The sequence below is a fragment of the Ictalurus furcatus genome, chromosome 28 (assembly GCF_023375685.1).
Source record: "Ictalurus furcatus strain D&B chromosome 28, Billie_1.0, whole genome shotgun sequence".
Taxonomy (NCBI): domain Eukaryota; kingdom Metazoa; phylum Chordata; class Actinopteri; order Siluriformes; family Ictaluridae; genus Ictalurus; species Ictalurus furcatus.
Window position 1 is genome coordinate 15875164 of NC_071282.1, and position 16620 is coordinate 15891783.

The following is a 16620-nucleotide window of genomic DNA, read 5'->3' on the forward strand; positions in this document are numbered from 1 at the left end:
AATTCGTTAGAATGATTTATATTTGTAGATAATACGCATTAAATAGACATTAGGTAAATTTTCCTATTTAGGGGTGCAAACTTTTAAATATTGAATGATAAGACTATCAGAGGGGGCAAGTACGGTGGTTTAGCACGTTTGCCTCTCACCTCTGGAGTTGGGAGTTCAAATCCCGCCTCCTCTGCGTCCGCGTGTGCAGAGCTTGCATGTTCTCTCTGTGCTTCGGGGGTTTTCTCAGGGTACTCCAGTTTCCTCCCCCACAGTCCCAAGACATGCATTGTAGGCTGATCGATGTTTCCAAATTGTCATAGTGTGTGAATGTGTGTGTGTGATGTCCCTGATATAGCCTGCAGGCTCCCCATGTCCCTGTGCAGGATAAGTGGCATGGAAAATAGATGGATTGAAGACTGTCTGAATGGATTTGAAAAATAATACAAAAAGAAATTATTATTATTATTATTATTATTTTAAAAAAAAAAAACCACTTCATAATTAGATTAGAGGTAAATTTATTGATGTCGTCAGTATTATTTTACAAGGCCTCTGGTTCTATCCAATAAATTGTTTAGCTTTATTCCATATGACCACATTTTGTAAATATATTAACAACTATGAGGCATGCACTGACATGCCTACACCCGCACACACACCCGCGCGCACACACACACACCACAAAAATGTAGATATTGTGCTCTGCAGTTGCATTGTCTTTAATCCACCTATGAGGTCATTTCCTGTTTACAGCAACCTGAGAGACCTAACAGCACACAAACTCACAACCGAAACACAATCACACCTACAGCAAACTCGCACACATTCACACTCACGTACAACGAGGTGTTCATACAGTACGTAGACACAGGAGCTACATCGATTCCATAGACGTGTTAGGAATCTGAATCTGCATGCTGTCTGGATTTACTCCACTAATTTGATTGTTGTATACAATATATTCCACGTAGCAAACACTGCGACTGAACACACACACACAGACATTGAGGTTTTCAAGAAATCACTTTTGCATTTTGGCTGGGTTTTTTTTTTTTTTTTTAAGATTAAACACTACAGGCAGAAGACGAGGTTACAGGGGTGGACAAATCAGTAACCTGGACACCTTGGACAAGCAAATTCCATATCCAGGTTATTCAGTTTTCCTTTATAGTTCCTCATTGGACAAGTAGGTTTAATAAGTAGCAAAAGGAAAAAAAAAACAAAAAAACATTTCTTATTTACTTTGGCGAAACAAAACCTTTCATTTGGTGTATCTATGTGTTTAAACAAGCTACTCACTCTGAATCCCACCGACCTGCTGCACTACACACATCAGCCATCACCCAATCTAGCTTAAGGTAGAACGTTTATTACTAAGCGGATTAACAAGCATACACGGATGACAACTTTTTTTTCTCAGAATCAGAAACACTGTTACAAGTGAGCACAATAAAGTGCAGAGCAAAGCCTTTGTGCTTAACAAAACACGGTTAAGCATATTGAGAGAAAAATGTTTTGAAACTAGCCAGACTCCTATAATATTTTTATCTGCACCGCAAGGACATTGCATAGCTAAAACCATGTCGTCCAACAACTTGCTGAGTTTCTGTCGATTTCAAAAACACAACATTGAATACATTGTTAGACGAGGATAATAATCATACACTTATTCGTGTCCATTTTAGGGCCAGAACAAACACTACTTATCTATATCTATGCGAACACAAATGACAACGCCCATCCAAATCTTTACTAACACACACTCCTGTTGTGTATGGTCACGTTTACTGAATCATTAAAATGTACAGACATATATACCCATAGCTACTCGCAAGGTTTCAGCTATGGACATCCTTTCGTCTTTTACAAGAAGTCCCGAAGTTGTTTCCATTCTCTCTTGATGACTACTTTGTCAGAACTCGCAATATCTTGTCAGGCATTTTCAATTCAATTGGCGTGCAGAAGCGATGCCGTATCATATATATAATGTTTCTCATGAAAGCTGGACACAGCAGTACAGATATGGACATCCTTCCATCGTTTTCGTGACTCGGACAAATCTGTCCCAAAGTCGTTTCCATTTTCAACTTGCTGTTCGATTAGAATGTACTTTCATTCTTTTTTTTTCTTTCCATTTTTCCATATCGTATTTGTTTATATGAACTAACCAGCTCTCCAAGAGACTCAAACTGCTCGTCTGCTATGACAGCTGACAGGTAGAAACTAACCTCCGCCATTAGGTGATTATAGCGCCCCCTTGCTGCAACGCTCAGAACGCAGCTTGAGCTTGCATTGCAAAGTGTATGCGTTCATGTAGATTGTTTCTGCCCTTATTCTGTATTACTACACTTAGCTAACTAACTAACTTGCCATACGTTTTAGCTAACATTTTTTATTAGCCTGGCCAGTTAGATTTCTGGATAAACATTCCTGAAAACATAAGACTGCGCAGGTCACTAGAACTTAATTGTCTGGTGTCTGGTCTGCTAGTTGATAAGTGTATGATTTGTCCACCCCTGAGGTTAGAAATAAAAGTTTGCTGGTGAGGCTTAACAAGTGCTGATATGTAACCTCATTGTATTCGTAATGATCTTTTTTGCAGTTCATAACATCAATATCTACAAAGAGGTAAAAGACTATTTAAGCATTTTTGCTAAAAAAAAAAAAAAAAATTAAAAAATTAAAAATTCCAATGTTCATGATTTCAAAGCAAAACTGAGTGAAGATACTGAAGACGAGGTGTTGTTCTTATTCTATAAACGCTATCGTATGACATCGTATAATATGTATGAAGTGAGATGTCCAACATGATATTATTGCTTCCCATGCATATCGAAAAGAAGATAAAAGAAAGGCATATTGCGAGAAGATGTAAAGTAAAATAAGAGTGATTTCTGAAATCTGTGGTCCATCTGAGAGATGATGCTTGGCTGTAACTGGTCTATGCTGGAAACCGATTCATGAGAACAGTAGTACGTTCTAACGAGCTGTCTAATGAGCTGATGTGGGTGAGGAAGTGTGTTTGGGCAGTGGATATTGAGTGTGTAGAATCCAGCTTTCGAATATTCACGTTATCTCTTATTATATACACACACACACACGCACGCACACTGGCCATGCATTCCTTCATTGTGTCCTCGGTTTAGGAGCTGCTTGCACTGGGTTGAGCTCTGCAAAAAAAAAAAAGAGTGAAAAATAGATAGAGACGTGTGCAAGCACAGCGGAAATAGAAAATTATGGTCTTGAATAACAACACTCACATAGGTTGTGGCACATCAGGTCCCTGGAGAAAACTGTTGATTCTACATAGGAGGAATTTTTATTAAGAATTACTTCTTTTTATTAGTAATTGCTTCGCAATCTACAACAGATTTTAAATGGGCATTATTTACTTTTAAATAAAACTAATAATAATAATAATAATAATAATAATTGTTCGTTTTTGTTGGTTGTAATAAATCTGAGTCAAGTCCCAGGTTGTCCACTAAGTAGAAATTAATTCCAAAGTCTACTTTTGAGTCCCAGTGTTTGAATCTAAGGATGTTTTCACACCTGTTAGTACATTTGACGAGTCTGAATCAGAGCGAAACTGAAACTTTTGGTCCGTTTGCTATTTGATTTGGTTTCACACTACATATGTATAATTAAGCAAAAAAATTCAAATTTAAGGAGCATATAAAGCTAAAACTTGACAAACTTTCATGCAAAAAAACAACAACAACAACATAGAGCTAGTGGCGCTAAATAAATGATTATCTAAGTATAAATAGATAGCTTAAAACATTTTGAGAAAAACGTCTGCCATGACAGTTTATGGGTAAAAACTAGCTTTTGCCGTTAGCTGGTTAAGCACCCATTTGCTTAGCTCAAAGCATATGCATTCTTGTAGATAAGTAGGACATGTTTCTGCCCTTATTCTGTACAGTAGTATTAGTACATTAACTAACTAGTTTGCAATGTGTTTTAGCATTTTGTTAGCTAAGCCTTGCGAATTCGATGCGGAGTAATCGAAACAAGGAACCTGGCAGATCACTGGAACTTACCTGTCTCGTGTCTGGTCTGCTAGCTAATAAACTTATGATTTGTCTACCCCTGAGGCTAGGAACAGAAAATGTAGAACGCCATGATTTCAGATGGAAATGGAAATTATCATATATAGACTCCAGCATTTATTTCGTTTTTGTTTGTCAGTCCAAATATCCGTAACGCATAACAGCAGCTCGCAGCTACAAAAAATCATCACCTAAAACCCCGAATATGTCGCATGTTGGGTTCACGAACAACGCTGGAGGTCAGGTACAACCAAACCGAGAGCATGAGTGTAACTGTTGTGTTTGGACCGTCTTAAACAAACCACACCGAGGACGGAAAACACGCTATTCACAAGAATAAACATTTCACCCTTAGGATGTTTACATAACGCTAGAGCAGTATAAACAATGTTATTAAATTAATATATCAGCCTTTAATAGCAATATCTATATAAGACAAAACCTGGTATTTTAATGTGTTAGCTATGTAGTAAACAGGTCATAGTTGCATTGTAAGTCAGTATGCAGAAAATTAAAATTGAAGAACATTTACTTTAATGTGTTCAAGCTCAAATAGTTCTGCAGATAAAACTGTAGTAAACGTATACTGTATACACACATACTGTATACTGTGGAAGCATACCACAGAGAAAAAAATAATAATAAAGGTCATTTCCTTTACCTGTACATGTCAGAATTGCAACTTTATTTCTCATAATTGCAACATTATATCTTGCAATTCTGACTTTATTTCCCACAATTGCAAGTTTAAATCTCGTAATTTGGACATTTCTTTCTCACAATTGCGAGTTCATATCACACAATTTACATTACATCTCACATTATATTGCATTTGAGGTGGCTTAAATTTAGGAACTCCATAAGATGGACCGAATAGTTTGGTCAATAAATGGTTTTATGGAATTTTCCGCTCATAGAGGAAGATCAAGTCGAAACAATGATAAAGAGTAACACTGCTGAATAATTGTTTAGGTGTTGAATATGTCATTGTGGACAGTTAGAGTTAATCCTAGGTCAAGGGATTAATCAGGAGGTTAAAGTTTAAATCGTCGATATGTTAAGGCATGTTTTAAATCGAGCGGTGCAACATAACTCGAATGAAAACAAAACACAGCAAGCACTTGATTAGTTCTAAGCTGAAGTGCAATGGATGCTGGACACTGATACTCACTTTGAGTTCTCTCCAGCTTCCTGTAGCTCCTCGTCGAGTCTGTAGTGGAGAAAAAAGAAAAGAAAAGAAAAGACATGGATTCTAAATCAGTGGGTCTCAATCGATCTCGCTTCAGGACCTACGTTTATCCTTTAGCATGAACCCAAAAGTCCCTCAGCGTTCTCTCCTCATTTATTTCAGCAAAGCGACAGCTATATCCACTTACAATACAAGACGGATGAATGTGCAACAACCAAAAAGCAGGTTAAACATATAAAATTAAAATGTCGACCCACATCCCTGATCTTATAGAGATAATACCAATAATATTTCAACATGACTACATATCCTTCTATAGTCAACTTACTTAAATTACTTGTTTGTCTGTCACACTCAGACTCAGACTCACACTTGCCGTAGATTTTTGGTTTTACCTTTGATCTAGGAAGATCATCCTGTACTTTGCAAATCTCGAATGCACCCCAAATACAAATTTTGCTTAAAATTATATTATAATGTCTGCATTAAAACATCTTATATTTCCAAACATTATTTTATCAACAAAAAATAAAATCCTAAAGAAAAATGGTTGTATGTCAGTAAAGAAAGCAACATATTACATAACAGATCACTTTTCAGACAGAAAACATAACGAAGGCTGAAAAAAAAATTTAAAAATTAAATAATAATAAAAAAAATCAGCAGCTAATCTCCTTTTAAAACTATACAGAATTACCTAAGAATTATCACACCAAATATTAACTCTATGTAGTTTATTACTGTTTACTGCTCTTTATAGTATTTTTTATAATGTTCCCCGTGACCCTGAAAAGGATAAGCGGTATAGAAGATGGATGGATGGATGGATGGATGGATGGACACCAATCAGCAAAAACATAACACAAACACATGGCGTAAGGTTCATAATTCTTGCAAAAATAACTATGTTGCTGCACCCTGCAAAAACCTTTTCTTCCCAAAACTCTTGTATTTAGAAGACAAGGTCAGAGACAAAAAAAGAAGAAGAAGAAAAAAACGCATTCGTTAGCACTTGTTTTGGCACATTAGTGTCTGTTACCACGGAAACCAGATTGTCAGGGCTCTCAGTGATTCTCAGGAACATACTGCCACCTCAAAACAGCCTTCAACACATTTCACAGTTTCTGCTTATGTAGAGCATCGACATCTACAAGAGTACAGACTACATCCTGTCTATGGAAATCCACAAAGAATTCAAACAGAGAAGGCCATACTGTCGAGTGCAAAAGTTTGTACTCTTACACCCTTAAGACAAAAGGAAGAAGACAAAGACATAGTCATAGATCTTACTTCATCATCATGTGCAAGGATGGTGCAATAGTGTATTTTGAGATCATTCGTATGCCCACCCTTCAACCTCCAACCTCTTTTTTTGCATCCTCTGTGCAGCTTTTCGATCCTCGTGCCCACTGCCCACCCTCCCATCTCGACATGTTCTGAAGACAGAGAAGGTGCAGATAACACTTGTTTAAATGCTGATTTGACTTTATAATTTGGATTTTTATCTTATTGTAGGACACAACCACATTTTACACCCACCACCACCTTGTTGATGTTTCCGTTCAAAAGCCATGACGGATGCAAACCTTTGTAGAAAAATAAAAAGCTGCATCCCTGTATTAACCACTTGAACTGGCAGGTCCAGATTAAGATCTAGACCAGGGGTGTCCAATCTTAAATGCAAAGAGCAGGTGTGGGTGCATGGTTTCGTAACAATCAAGAAGGTGTGGCTTCTGCTTGGTTGGAATGAAAACCTGCAGCCATACCAGTCCTTTCCGAATATGATTGGACACCCCTGATGTAGAGAAACTACACAGTTACTACACATAACTTCCTAGTATTTACTGAACAATATGCTTTTAGACCAATTATACCACAGCGTGGTTCATTTCTCAATTGTTGAATAATTTTCTTTAACAGCAGCTCTGACAGTAGTTCGAGCGTTTCTATAGTAACAGCTCATACACAGGGTCTTCTACAAGAGGCGCTTCACATAATCTAAGACTATTAATAAAAAAAAAAATGGATTTAAAATTTTTTTTTTTTACTTAACATAGAAAAGCGTATAATCATTGATATCATGAAACAAGTAACTCTGATGGAAGGAGTCTCCAGTGTCGGCGCATTGTAACAATCGGTATGTTTTCCGGCAAAGATGAGTTTGTGCTTTCTGGTTACTTGGTAACAGGACAAGCTGCATTCTTTGTCTTATTAACTTCAAGAGAGAGAAGTATGCGTTGTAGCCGTTTTGGAGTGAATGCTAAGGTACATTAGTGACAAAAACAAAACTAGCTTGCTAATTTACTATGCTAAATTACAAAACTTAACTAGCTCATTTACCAAGCCAACTTACAAAATTTAACAAACTTAACTAGCTAGCTTGTTTACCCAGGTTGTAATTTACAAAATGTAACTATTTATCTAATTTTTAAAAAAATGACAAACTTAATTAGCTAGCTAATTTAACTTATAGTTGATGGCCAATTTTTAAGACGGATATTTAAGCTTTACTAGGAAAAAAGAAAGGCCGCCGAGTGAAAGCTGCTATAACGTGATAAGTGATAACACTAACTTGTTTTGTGGACGTTCAATAATTCTACATGTAACTATAAATGGTTAAAAAGTGTCACTTGTCATTCATTAATAAAGAATAATTTGTAATCGTTGGCAAATCGCTGTGGTACAAGAGGAATAAAACACGTAATATAACAGTAATGCTGTTAAAGGAAAATGATCCACTATCACACCACACTGACATGGGTTATTTTCCTATAACAACGTGGACCGTCATGGGTGAATCATACACCATGAGTTTAGAGATTTTAGAGAAATTTGCTGGCTTTTTAACATTAATGTTTAGAATTAACAACATAAACTCTCACTCACTTGATGATGCATTCAGGAATATGGACATATTCCATAGGGATGAGCTCTTCCAGCTCTGCTAAGCTGTTCACATACTTAATCTTACTGCTGAACTTTGAACTGTAGGGAACACACACAAATACACACATGTAAAACATAAAAAATGAATGCTAATTATATTAAAAATATTGTATCTTTATCTCTGGTTACTATAAACTTCTTTTACCTGATAAAAGGTCTGGTGATGGCTAGGATAGTCCTGATAAACCATGAAGGATGAACAATAATAAAGGATTTCAGGTTCTTTCGGAGCCTGAAAGCAGATTTTGACGTCGTTGTTGTTGGTTTGTTTGTTTTTTTAACCAAACATGCATGATTCTGCACTATAAATTAGCAGCTACCTCCTGTCGATCATCTGGTAGCACCTCTTCAGCCAGCCGAGGCCAGGCGTCCTCCTGTGAGGAGTGGCCCCATTCAGGTAGACGATCATGTAGTCCTCCGCTACCATCAGCTCCAACGTGCTGATCACATACCTGACCATTAAAAACAGTACAATTTTACAGCAAAGTGCTACAGGTAATACAATTAAAGAAATATAGATTACTGATACACAAATGAGAACTCACAGAAAGAGGTTCTCCATTATCTCATGGTAGTCCTCACTATCGCTGTCCGGAAGGAAGCAAGCAGCAAACACAATAATGGCATTCGCACCATTTCCGTAGTAGCCTTTTAGAGAAGAGAGACTCGCCGTTATAAAAGAAAATGAATTACATTTGCACTCAAGCTGAATGATAGAAAGTGTCTCTGCACCAATTTACACCACGGTATCTGCAGGGATGGAAAATGTACTTAAGTAAAAGTATGTCAGAATCTTACTCACTTAAAAGAAGGAGGTCAAAAAATTATTTCAAAAAAAAAGTATCTATGCTTATATTTAAACATACTCAAGTATTCAAGAGTAAAACGTTTTTTTAACTGATGACCAAAATTTCACTATGCTTGACCTTGAATATCAAGATCGCTAAGGTATCAACCATATGAGAAATATTCTAATCAACTCAAACAAACCTAAAATTTGGCTAGCTGGTTCATTAATGTTTTATAGCACTTTTGGAATGAATGCAAATTAGCAATGGGGAAAAAACTAGCTAGCTAATTTAACATCATTTACAAAACTTAACTAGCGAGCTCACTTAAAACAGACAATTTACAAAACTTTACTATCTTGCTAATTTACTTAGCTAATTTACAAAACTTAACTAGCTGGCTAATTTCATAAACTCATTTACAAAATATAACTAGCTAGCTAATTTAACGGGCTAATTTACAAAACTTAACTAGCTAGCTAATTTAACGGGTTAATTTACAAAACTTAACTAGCTAGCTAATTTAACGGGCTAATTTACAAAACTTAACTAGCTAGCTAATTTAATGGGCTAATTCACAAAATTTAATTAGCTAGCTAATTTAACAAACTAAACTACAAAATTACTCAGAAAACTTATCAAACTTAAAGGTCATTTATCGTCTTTTTTGCTGGTGAATTTTAAGCACATGTTTAATCTTTACTGAGGTAAAAAATGAAAAAGAGAGAGAAAATTCTCATGGTGTTTTGTGATTTTTAACGAGTACATTTTAAAATAAAAATCTAAGGAGTAAAATGTACGTTTTTACTTTAGTAAGAATACAAGTATTCAATTTTAATAATCTTTCAAAATAATACTTAACATAGTACAGTAACAAAGTACAACTAATCAAGTATTTCCCACCCCTGGGTTTCTGAAACCTTTTTACTCAGGACTCTCGTGGAACTGATTCACTTCCATTATAACCAGAGTTTCAGTCCAGAGCACTTCTGAGACGATCCAATCACATCCTTCAAAGTACAACCCTATCCAGTTTTTTTCAAAAGGGGACCAGATTAGCTACAAACATGTGTGTGTTTGTGTGCACTACCAGTGTGTATACCTCCATGGGAGATGACTTTTTGGTAGGGTTCAATACACTTCATATTGATGCGGTGCTCCTGTTCCCCAATGATGACAGTCCTCCAGAGTTTGGAGTCCTGTCGCTCCTCCTCTGAGCTGTATGTAGGGACGGGTTCGGTCTCCTGCTTCACTGGAGCTCTCTGGGATTCCTGAGGTTCTGAATAGAATAGATTTAGATGTTTAGACAATAAGAACGTCAAGGGATATTATGTATCACTAACTGATGACTGGGGTTGTATACCACCAAGACTCAAGTCCAAGACTAAGTCCAAGGACTAGTTGAGATCAAGTCAAGATAAGGGGGTCGAGGTCAAGGTCAAATCCTTCCATCCATCCATTTTCTGTATCGCGTATCCTACACAGGGTCGTGGGGAGCCTGTAGCCTATCCCAGCGGACTCAGGGCACAAGGTGGGGAACACCCTGGATGGGGTGTCAACCCATCACTACAGACAATTTAGTGATGCCAATCAGCCTATAACAGCCTACAACAACGCATGTCTTTGGACTGGGGGAGGAAACCGGAGTACCCGGAGGAAACCCCTGAAGCATGCGGAGAACATGCAAACTTCATGCACACAAGGCAGAGATGGGAATCGAACCCCTAACCCTGGAGGTGTACGGCTAGCCACTAAGCCACCATGTCCCAGAGACTGAATATCATCAAATATGTGTAGCCGAAATCAACAATAAAGCCATATAAAAGGATGACAAGTAGGGGAACCAATATTTTTGCCTACTATTTCTAAAATTAACTAAGAGTTGGGTCACAAATCTCTGTTGCATTATTATTATTTGTAAAGACACATTTGTACTTTGTGTCTCACCTTCCCAGTCCAACTCGTGATCAGTGTAGTCCAGGACATCAGCTTCGTCAGGTGTGTCCAAATCGTCCACATTAATGTCTAGGTCATCAGGGGTGTCGAACAGGTCGTCTTCACTTTGATCCAGCGAGAGGCTGATCCGAGGGGCGGACAGCTTTTTCCGTTGAGAGCCGCCTCCATCACCCTTTAGTGGCAGACTAGTGGGAGGAGCTACGAGGTCAGAGGGGAATTTGAATTAATTAAACATCTCTATAAATAAATTACCATGCTACATTTGACCTTTTTAACTGTGTTACAGAGATTTGAGGTTTTGGACACAACATAAAAATGACCTCTATGAAATAAAATAAAGATTGAAGTAGTGTTGCAAGGCTGTTAAACGTAAGGTACCTTTAAAAGAGACTCACCTGGTCGGCCTTCTGCCCCCTCAGAGCTCATCTTGTGTTCAGAAGGCTGCTCCATCCCCTCATCACCGGGGGGAAAGGGGAGGGGGGATCTGGAGGATTATACACAAACACATCTGTATCGTTGATTCAAAGACAACCTGTAACATTCAAATGTTTTGTGGTGTATGTGCTCACTGTCTAAATCAGGGCAATACCACATGTTTATACCACAGCTTCATTCAGAGAACCGTTCACTTTGATCATTTTCCATAACAAGGTTTATATTAATGTGCTCGTTCTAATATGTTATTGTTTCTATCGTAACAACTTATAACACAGAGCACACACTCCATATACGTACACTAAAAAAAGTATGTAATTGTTGATATGGTGAAGTTTTGCTTTTTTTTTTTTTAAGCATTTTTGTAAGGTGTCTCCAGTGTCAGCAGTAAAGCTAAACCTTTTCAGATAGGACACAGGACAGAGCACTTTGCCCTTTCCAGTTGCTCTGTAACATGACAATCTACGTTTTTATCGTATTAACATCAAAAAAGAGACCGCTGACGAAATGACTTTATAGCTGCTATAACATAAGTGATAATTAAACAATGTCACATGAGCAAGAGTGCTGTTATACTGAATATCAGCAGGGTTATGAGGCACGAGGCACGATTCCGGTCGAGTCCTGTGGGGTAATCACAGCCATGCAGAAATTCACTACAGCAGCATGACTGCAGTGTAATATTGCTTTTATACAACAGTTCTATAAACATGAATTTAGTATCGAGGAACTGACTTTTCAGAGACAATATGGCCAAGTATTTTGTTTCTTTTTTGCTCCGTCAACAAAAATAGTGCCTTGTATTTTAGTGCCGTTATAATAAATATCAACAATCTTAGATTACAACTTGTCCGATCAAATTGCTGAACCAGAACAGGAACTAACATGTTTTGGAGACATTCCACAAACTTAAACTTGACTATAAAGGAATAAAACGTAGTATGATGAATAAAAACCATTTGTGTTTGGTATAAGAGGAATAAAACACTTAGGGTCATCATGTTGGGACACATTACACCACCACCTATAGCAGCATGGCCCCAAATGATTTTTCTTCCTTAGTGAAGTAGTCTGTTCATCCATCCATCTATTCCTTTTCCTGTACCGCTTATCCACCGCAGGGTGACAGGGAGCCTGGAGCCTAACTCAGGGAACTCGGGGTACGAGACGGGGGACACCCTGGACGGCGTGCCAACCCATCACAATGGGCGGTGCGATCAAACACTACGGACGATCTGGAAATATCAATCAGCCTACAACAAATGTCTTTGGACTGGGGGAGGAAACTGAGGAAGGGGGAGTACCCAGAGTAAGCCCCAAGAGCACAGGGAGAACACGCAAACTCCGTACGCAAAGGGTAGAGCCGGGATTCGAACCCTCATGTTCTGAATGCATTTGTAAACGCTTTGAATCAACATCAGAAAGCTTATTTGCTGAAACAGAATAGTCCAGGCATACTGTAGACATTTCCTTAGATGATGTCATTTGTTGTGCTTAAAGAACCATGATCATGCTATGAATGCATACTGTTTAACCATCGCTACGCTGTTAAATCAAATCTACTCCTCCTGTATATAGGGCATTTACTGGTGCTGTGAGGATATAAATATCCAGTACAAAACTGGAGCACAGCAAGAACCGGTTCTTCTGGAAACCACTGAATCGGAATCTTAAGATCGCATCATAATTTACAGACTGAAACGTGTTTGAAAAATGTGATAACAGAATATGATAATTCCATATATATAAATAAATAAATAAAGACCACAGTCCAAGTCTCGCAAAAGGGAAGTTACATCATCGGCTCATTTTCACCCCTCGCTCCCCTCCTCCCTCTCTAGGATTTTCGTTTTTCTTCCAACTCAGCATTCACACTCATACACGCACACACACACACACACACACACGGTCAGAGGCAAATGCTTTAGCTGGATGCAAAATGATACAAATTTAAATAACCAGAATTAGGTCGGCCATGACTGTTGGAAAGAGTCTCGTGAATAACCCCTGAGACTCAGGAGTTCAACCCCATGACCAAAATCAAATCAAATTATTAAACACACACCTCGCACACACATGAACAGGTACACACACACACACAAACTGACAGAACTGGTTCTGTGTAAACAGCTGCCCCTCCCATGTCTCCTGTTTCTCTTTCAGCTCTATGAAAGAAGAAAACACAACCCATCTCTCTCTCTCTCTCTCTCTCTCTCTCTCTCTCAAATCATTGCATCAACACACACCAATCACTCACCACTGCTGATACACACTTCTCCTTTCCTTTCAAGCTCTCTCGCTCCTGCTCCAGGTTTCAGAGATCATGAGTGTGTGTGTGAGTCTTCTGCGTTTCTCTCCGTTCCTCTGTGCAGCTACAGAGATGCTCGGCTCACCCACCGACAGCCTCCACCATTTTGTAGTCATGTGACCCTCTCCAGCACTTGATAAGAGCGTGAGGCTGGTGTGTGAGGCTGGCACAGCAGAATGAGTGTAGCTCTAACAGCACGGAGCGTCAGTGTGCAGCTAAAGGAGGATGGGTAGAAAGGAAACAAGGCGATTTGTGTAAATAAGGGAGGAGCAGCGAGCCTGAGTCAGACTGCGCAGGTGAAAAGAGAAAAAGCCATAAGGGAATAAGAGTAATAAGGAAGCTAGAAGAAGTAGAAAGAGGTAGACAGGGAGTGTGATCACAGCTGAGTCGAGGAATAAAGAGATCACATTTGTGCTGCACCACTGAGCTTGAAATCCACATGGGGATTAAACTGTGGGGCATTTCTGCCATATGGTCTACATGTTGTAAATCTAATCTTGTGAATTTTTTTAATTTAGTAAATCTGGAATTTTGTGCTTGTGTTTAACATTGTATTTGTTTGTTTAAATGGAGGATGTTGCATGTTGTTTTTTTTTTTTTTATCTGACATTTTGTGCTGTTTTAAAATCGAATGTATTTGTTTACATTTTAAGCGCTGGAAAATAAAACTAAAATTTTGTCAATTTTGTAACATTCTGTGCTTTATTTTCTAATTAAAATATTACATTTTGTAAATCTAACCTTCTGTCCTACGTTTAGAATTTTTATTTCGGTTTTTAATCGAGTGAATCAGGTATTTCGTGCTTTATTTTGAAATCGCATTTGTTCATTTCATTTGAAAATTTTGTAGAACAAATTTTTTTTTTTTTTTGTAAATGTAACATTTTGTGCTTTATTTTGAAATTGTATTTGCAAATGACATTTTCAAGCTTGGTCGAATAAAATGACCTTTTTTTTGTCTTTTTAGTTCTTTTTTGTGCGTTATGAAATCGAATATCAACGTTCGAAATTGAGTTAAAGCTAACGGAATTTCAATGTTGTGTTCAGTGTCATTTTTAAAAGAAAGATGTAAACAATTCTAATTCAGATTATAAATTCAGAAAAAAAAATGTTGTTTTTTTTATGTTTCATTTTGAGCAAAACATGAATTTGAATCTAAACAGCTGGATTTGAAATGCGTTCCATAAAGCTTTTAAATCTGGTTCGTTATTATCGAATCTAATGTCTTCAAAACCCCGAAAAATACAATGTACTTCGTACAATGTGCAATAAGGTACAACTTTGAAATAACGCTGCCCTTTAATCGATCCAGAATTGATTACTAAATGAAATCTAGAACACTTAAGGGTTCTATGGCTTATTGAACTGGGGGAACCATCATGTCAAAAAGGTTCTGTGTAAAACTTTACAAAAGAGAGAGAGAGAGAGAGAGATGGTTCCAAGTACAACTCCTACAGAAAACAAAGTACGATACAGAAACTCTTGAGAAACCTTTTTCAACAATATTTAATTCAATTCAGTTTGTTGCCAGAGGCGACGATGGCAAGGACAAACTCCCTGAGACGACATGAGGAAGAAACCTCGAGAGGAACCAGACTCCAAAGTGAACCCATCCTCATCTGTGTGACACCGGAAAGTGCGATTGTAAATAATTCCCTTCTATAACTGTGTGCTACGTGGTCAAAAAGTGCAACTGTGTAACCGGGAAATTCATTATAGTTTTCACATGAAGTCCATTTTGCTGAAGTTCAGTGAAGATCAGCTCTTCACTGATGGAAACTTGAGTGCAAAAGTGTTTGTGGCAACTGCAGTCCTAAACCATTGAAGCAAAACTATTTGTATCAATATTACAAAAAAAAAAAAAAGATTAATAGAGAATGCTTATGGGGTTCTTTGGTTGTTCCTCTAGGGCAGGGGTCACCAGCCCTATTCCTGAAGATCTACCTTCCTGAGACTTCAGCTCCAACCATAATCGTGCCCACCTGATCATCTAATCATTGCCTTAATCATCATCTAATCATTGCCTCTTGATCAAATGAAACAGGTGTGTTAGATATCGTTTGGAGATGAAACCTGCAGGAAGAAAGATCTCAAGGAAGAAGTGAGATCTTTGGTGTGGTTGTATGTAGAACCATACAACTGAATGGGTTCCCCATAGAACCCTTTTGGAAAGCTTAGGAGCCTTAACTATTCAAAGAACCCTTAAAATATTCTCTTATCTACGATAATACGCAAATATTATCCCGTACAAAGCTACAGTTTGGCCTAGCATCTTTGTCATTAGCAAATGTTTATTGTAAAAAAAAAAAGAAAGAAAGAAAGAAAGAAAAGTTTTGTGCTGCCTTCATTTTTCTTGGTTGGTAAGCTTAGTATAAATGCATTGAAGAATTAATAAATTGTTTCAAGAAGCAGCTTCACAAATCACACACTATTTCCACTTTTGAGACAACAGAGTAGCACGTAATAATTTTGCGTTTGACTTCAAATAAAATACAATTCAGCCACAACCCTGTCGCACTTTATCTGTTCCGTTATCAACTTACAAAGCAGTGTCACTTAAAAACTGTAGGATTATATCCTAACTGAACGACATACATCACAGCATTATTCACTGCACAGACATTTGGAACAAATTCATGCAAAAGAAACCTTTTTTTAAAAAAAATAATAATAATAATAATAAATAAAATAATAATAAATAAATAAATAAATAAAAGAGTTCAGTGGTGTGTCAAGTTTAGTTCTCACCTTTTAAAATCCAGAATCTTGTTGGACAATCAGGAAGTAAATGTTCTTGGCTGACCTCTCCCCTATAATCCAAAGGCCGTCACCATGACAACTAGTTACTAGTTGTCTAAAAGAACAGCTAACCACAAACACTATAAACACACAGTAACTCTGCACATTAAACTGCTAGAGAGCAAAAACGTCAAATTGGAACAAAAACATGCAGAA

General features: G+C 37.5%; 1 protein-coding gene across 4 annotated transcripts; it reads right to left on the reverse strand.

The window, feature by feature from the left end:
- Nucleotides 1-492: 492 nt before the first annotated feature.
- On the reverse strand, nt 493-16460 carry prune2 (prune homolog 2 with BCH domain). Of its 4 annotated transcripts, none has more exons than XM_053618718.1 (12): nt 16414-16460; nt 11318-11406; nt 10914-11120; nt 10069-10245; nt 8724-8826; nt 8499-8630; nt 8324-8410; nt 8119-8217; nt 6582-6668; nt 5215-5253; nt 3252-3293; nt 493-3161 (listed from the first exon to the last, which is right to left on the reverse strand). In XM_053618718.1, exons 2-12 carry the CDS (start codon nt 11370-11372, stop codon nt 3134-3136), a joined length of 1056 nt encoding a protein of 351 aa, XP_053474693.1. In that variant the 5' UTR covers nt 11373-11406; nt 16414-16460; the 3' UTR covers nt 493-3133. The 4 variants fall into 4 exon arrangements, 3 of the variants coding, with proteins under 3 accessions (XP_053474693.1, XP_053474691.1, XP_053474694.1); XM_053618716.1 differs by lacking the exon at nt 16414-16460 and adding an exon at nt 13615-13876; XR_008385107.1 differs by lacking the exon at nt 16414-16460 and adding an exon at nt 13615-13832 and having other exon boundaries at nt 3140-3161; nt 6523-6668.
- Between the last annotated feature and the right edge of the window lie 160 nt (nt 16461-16620).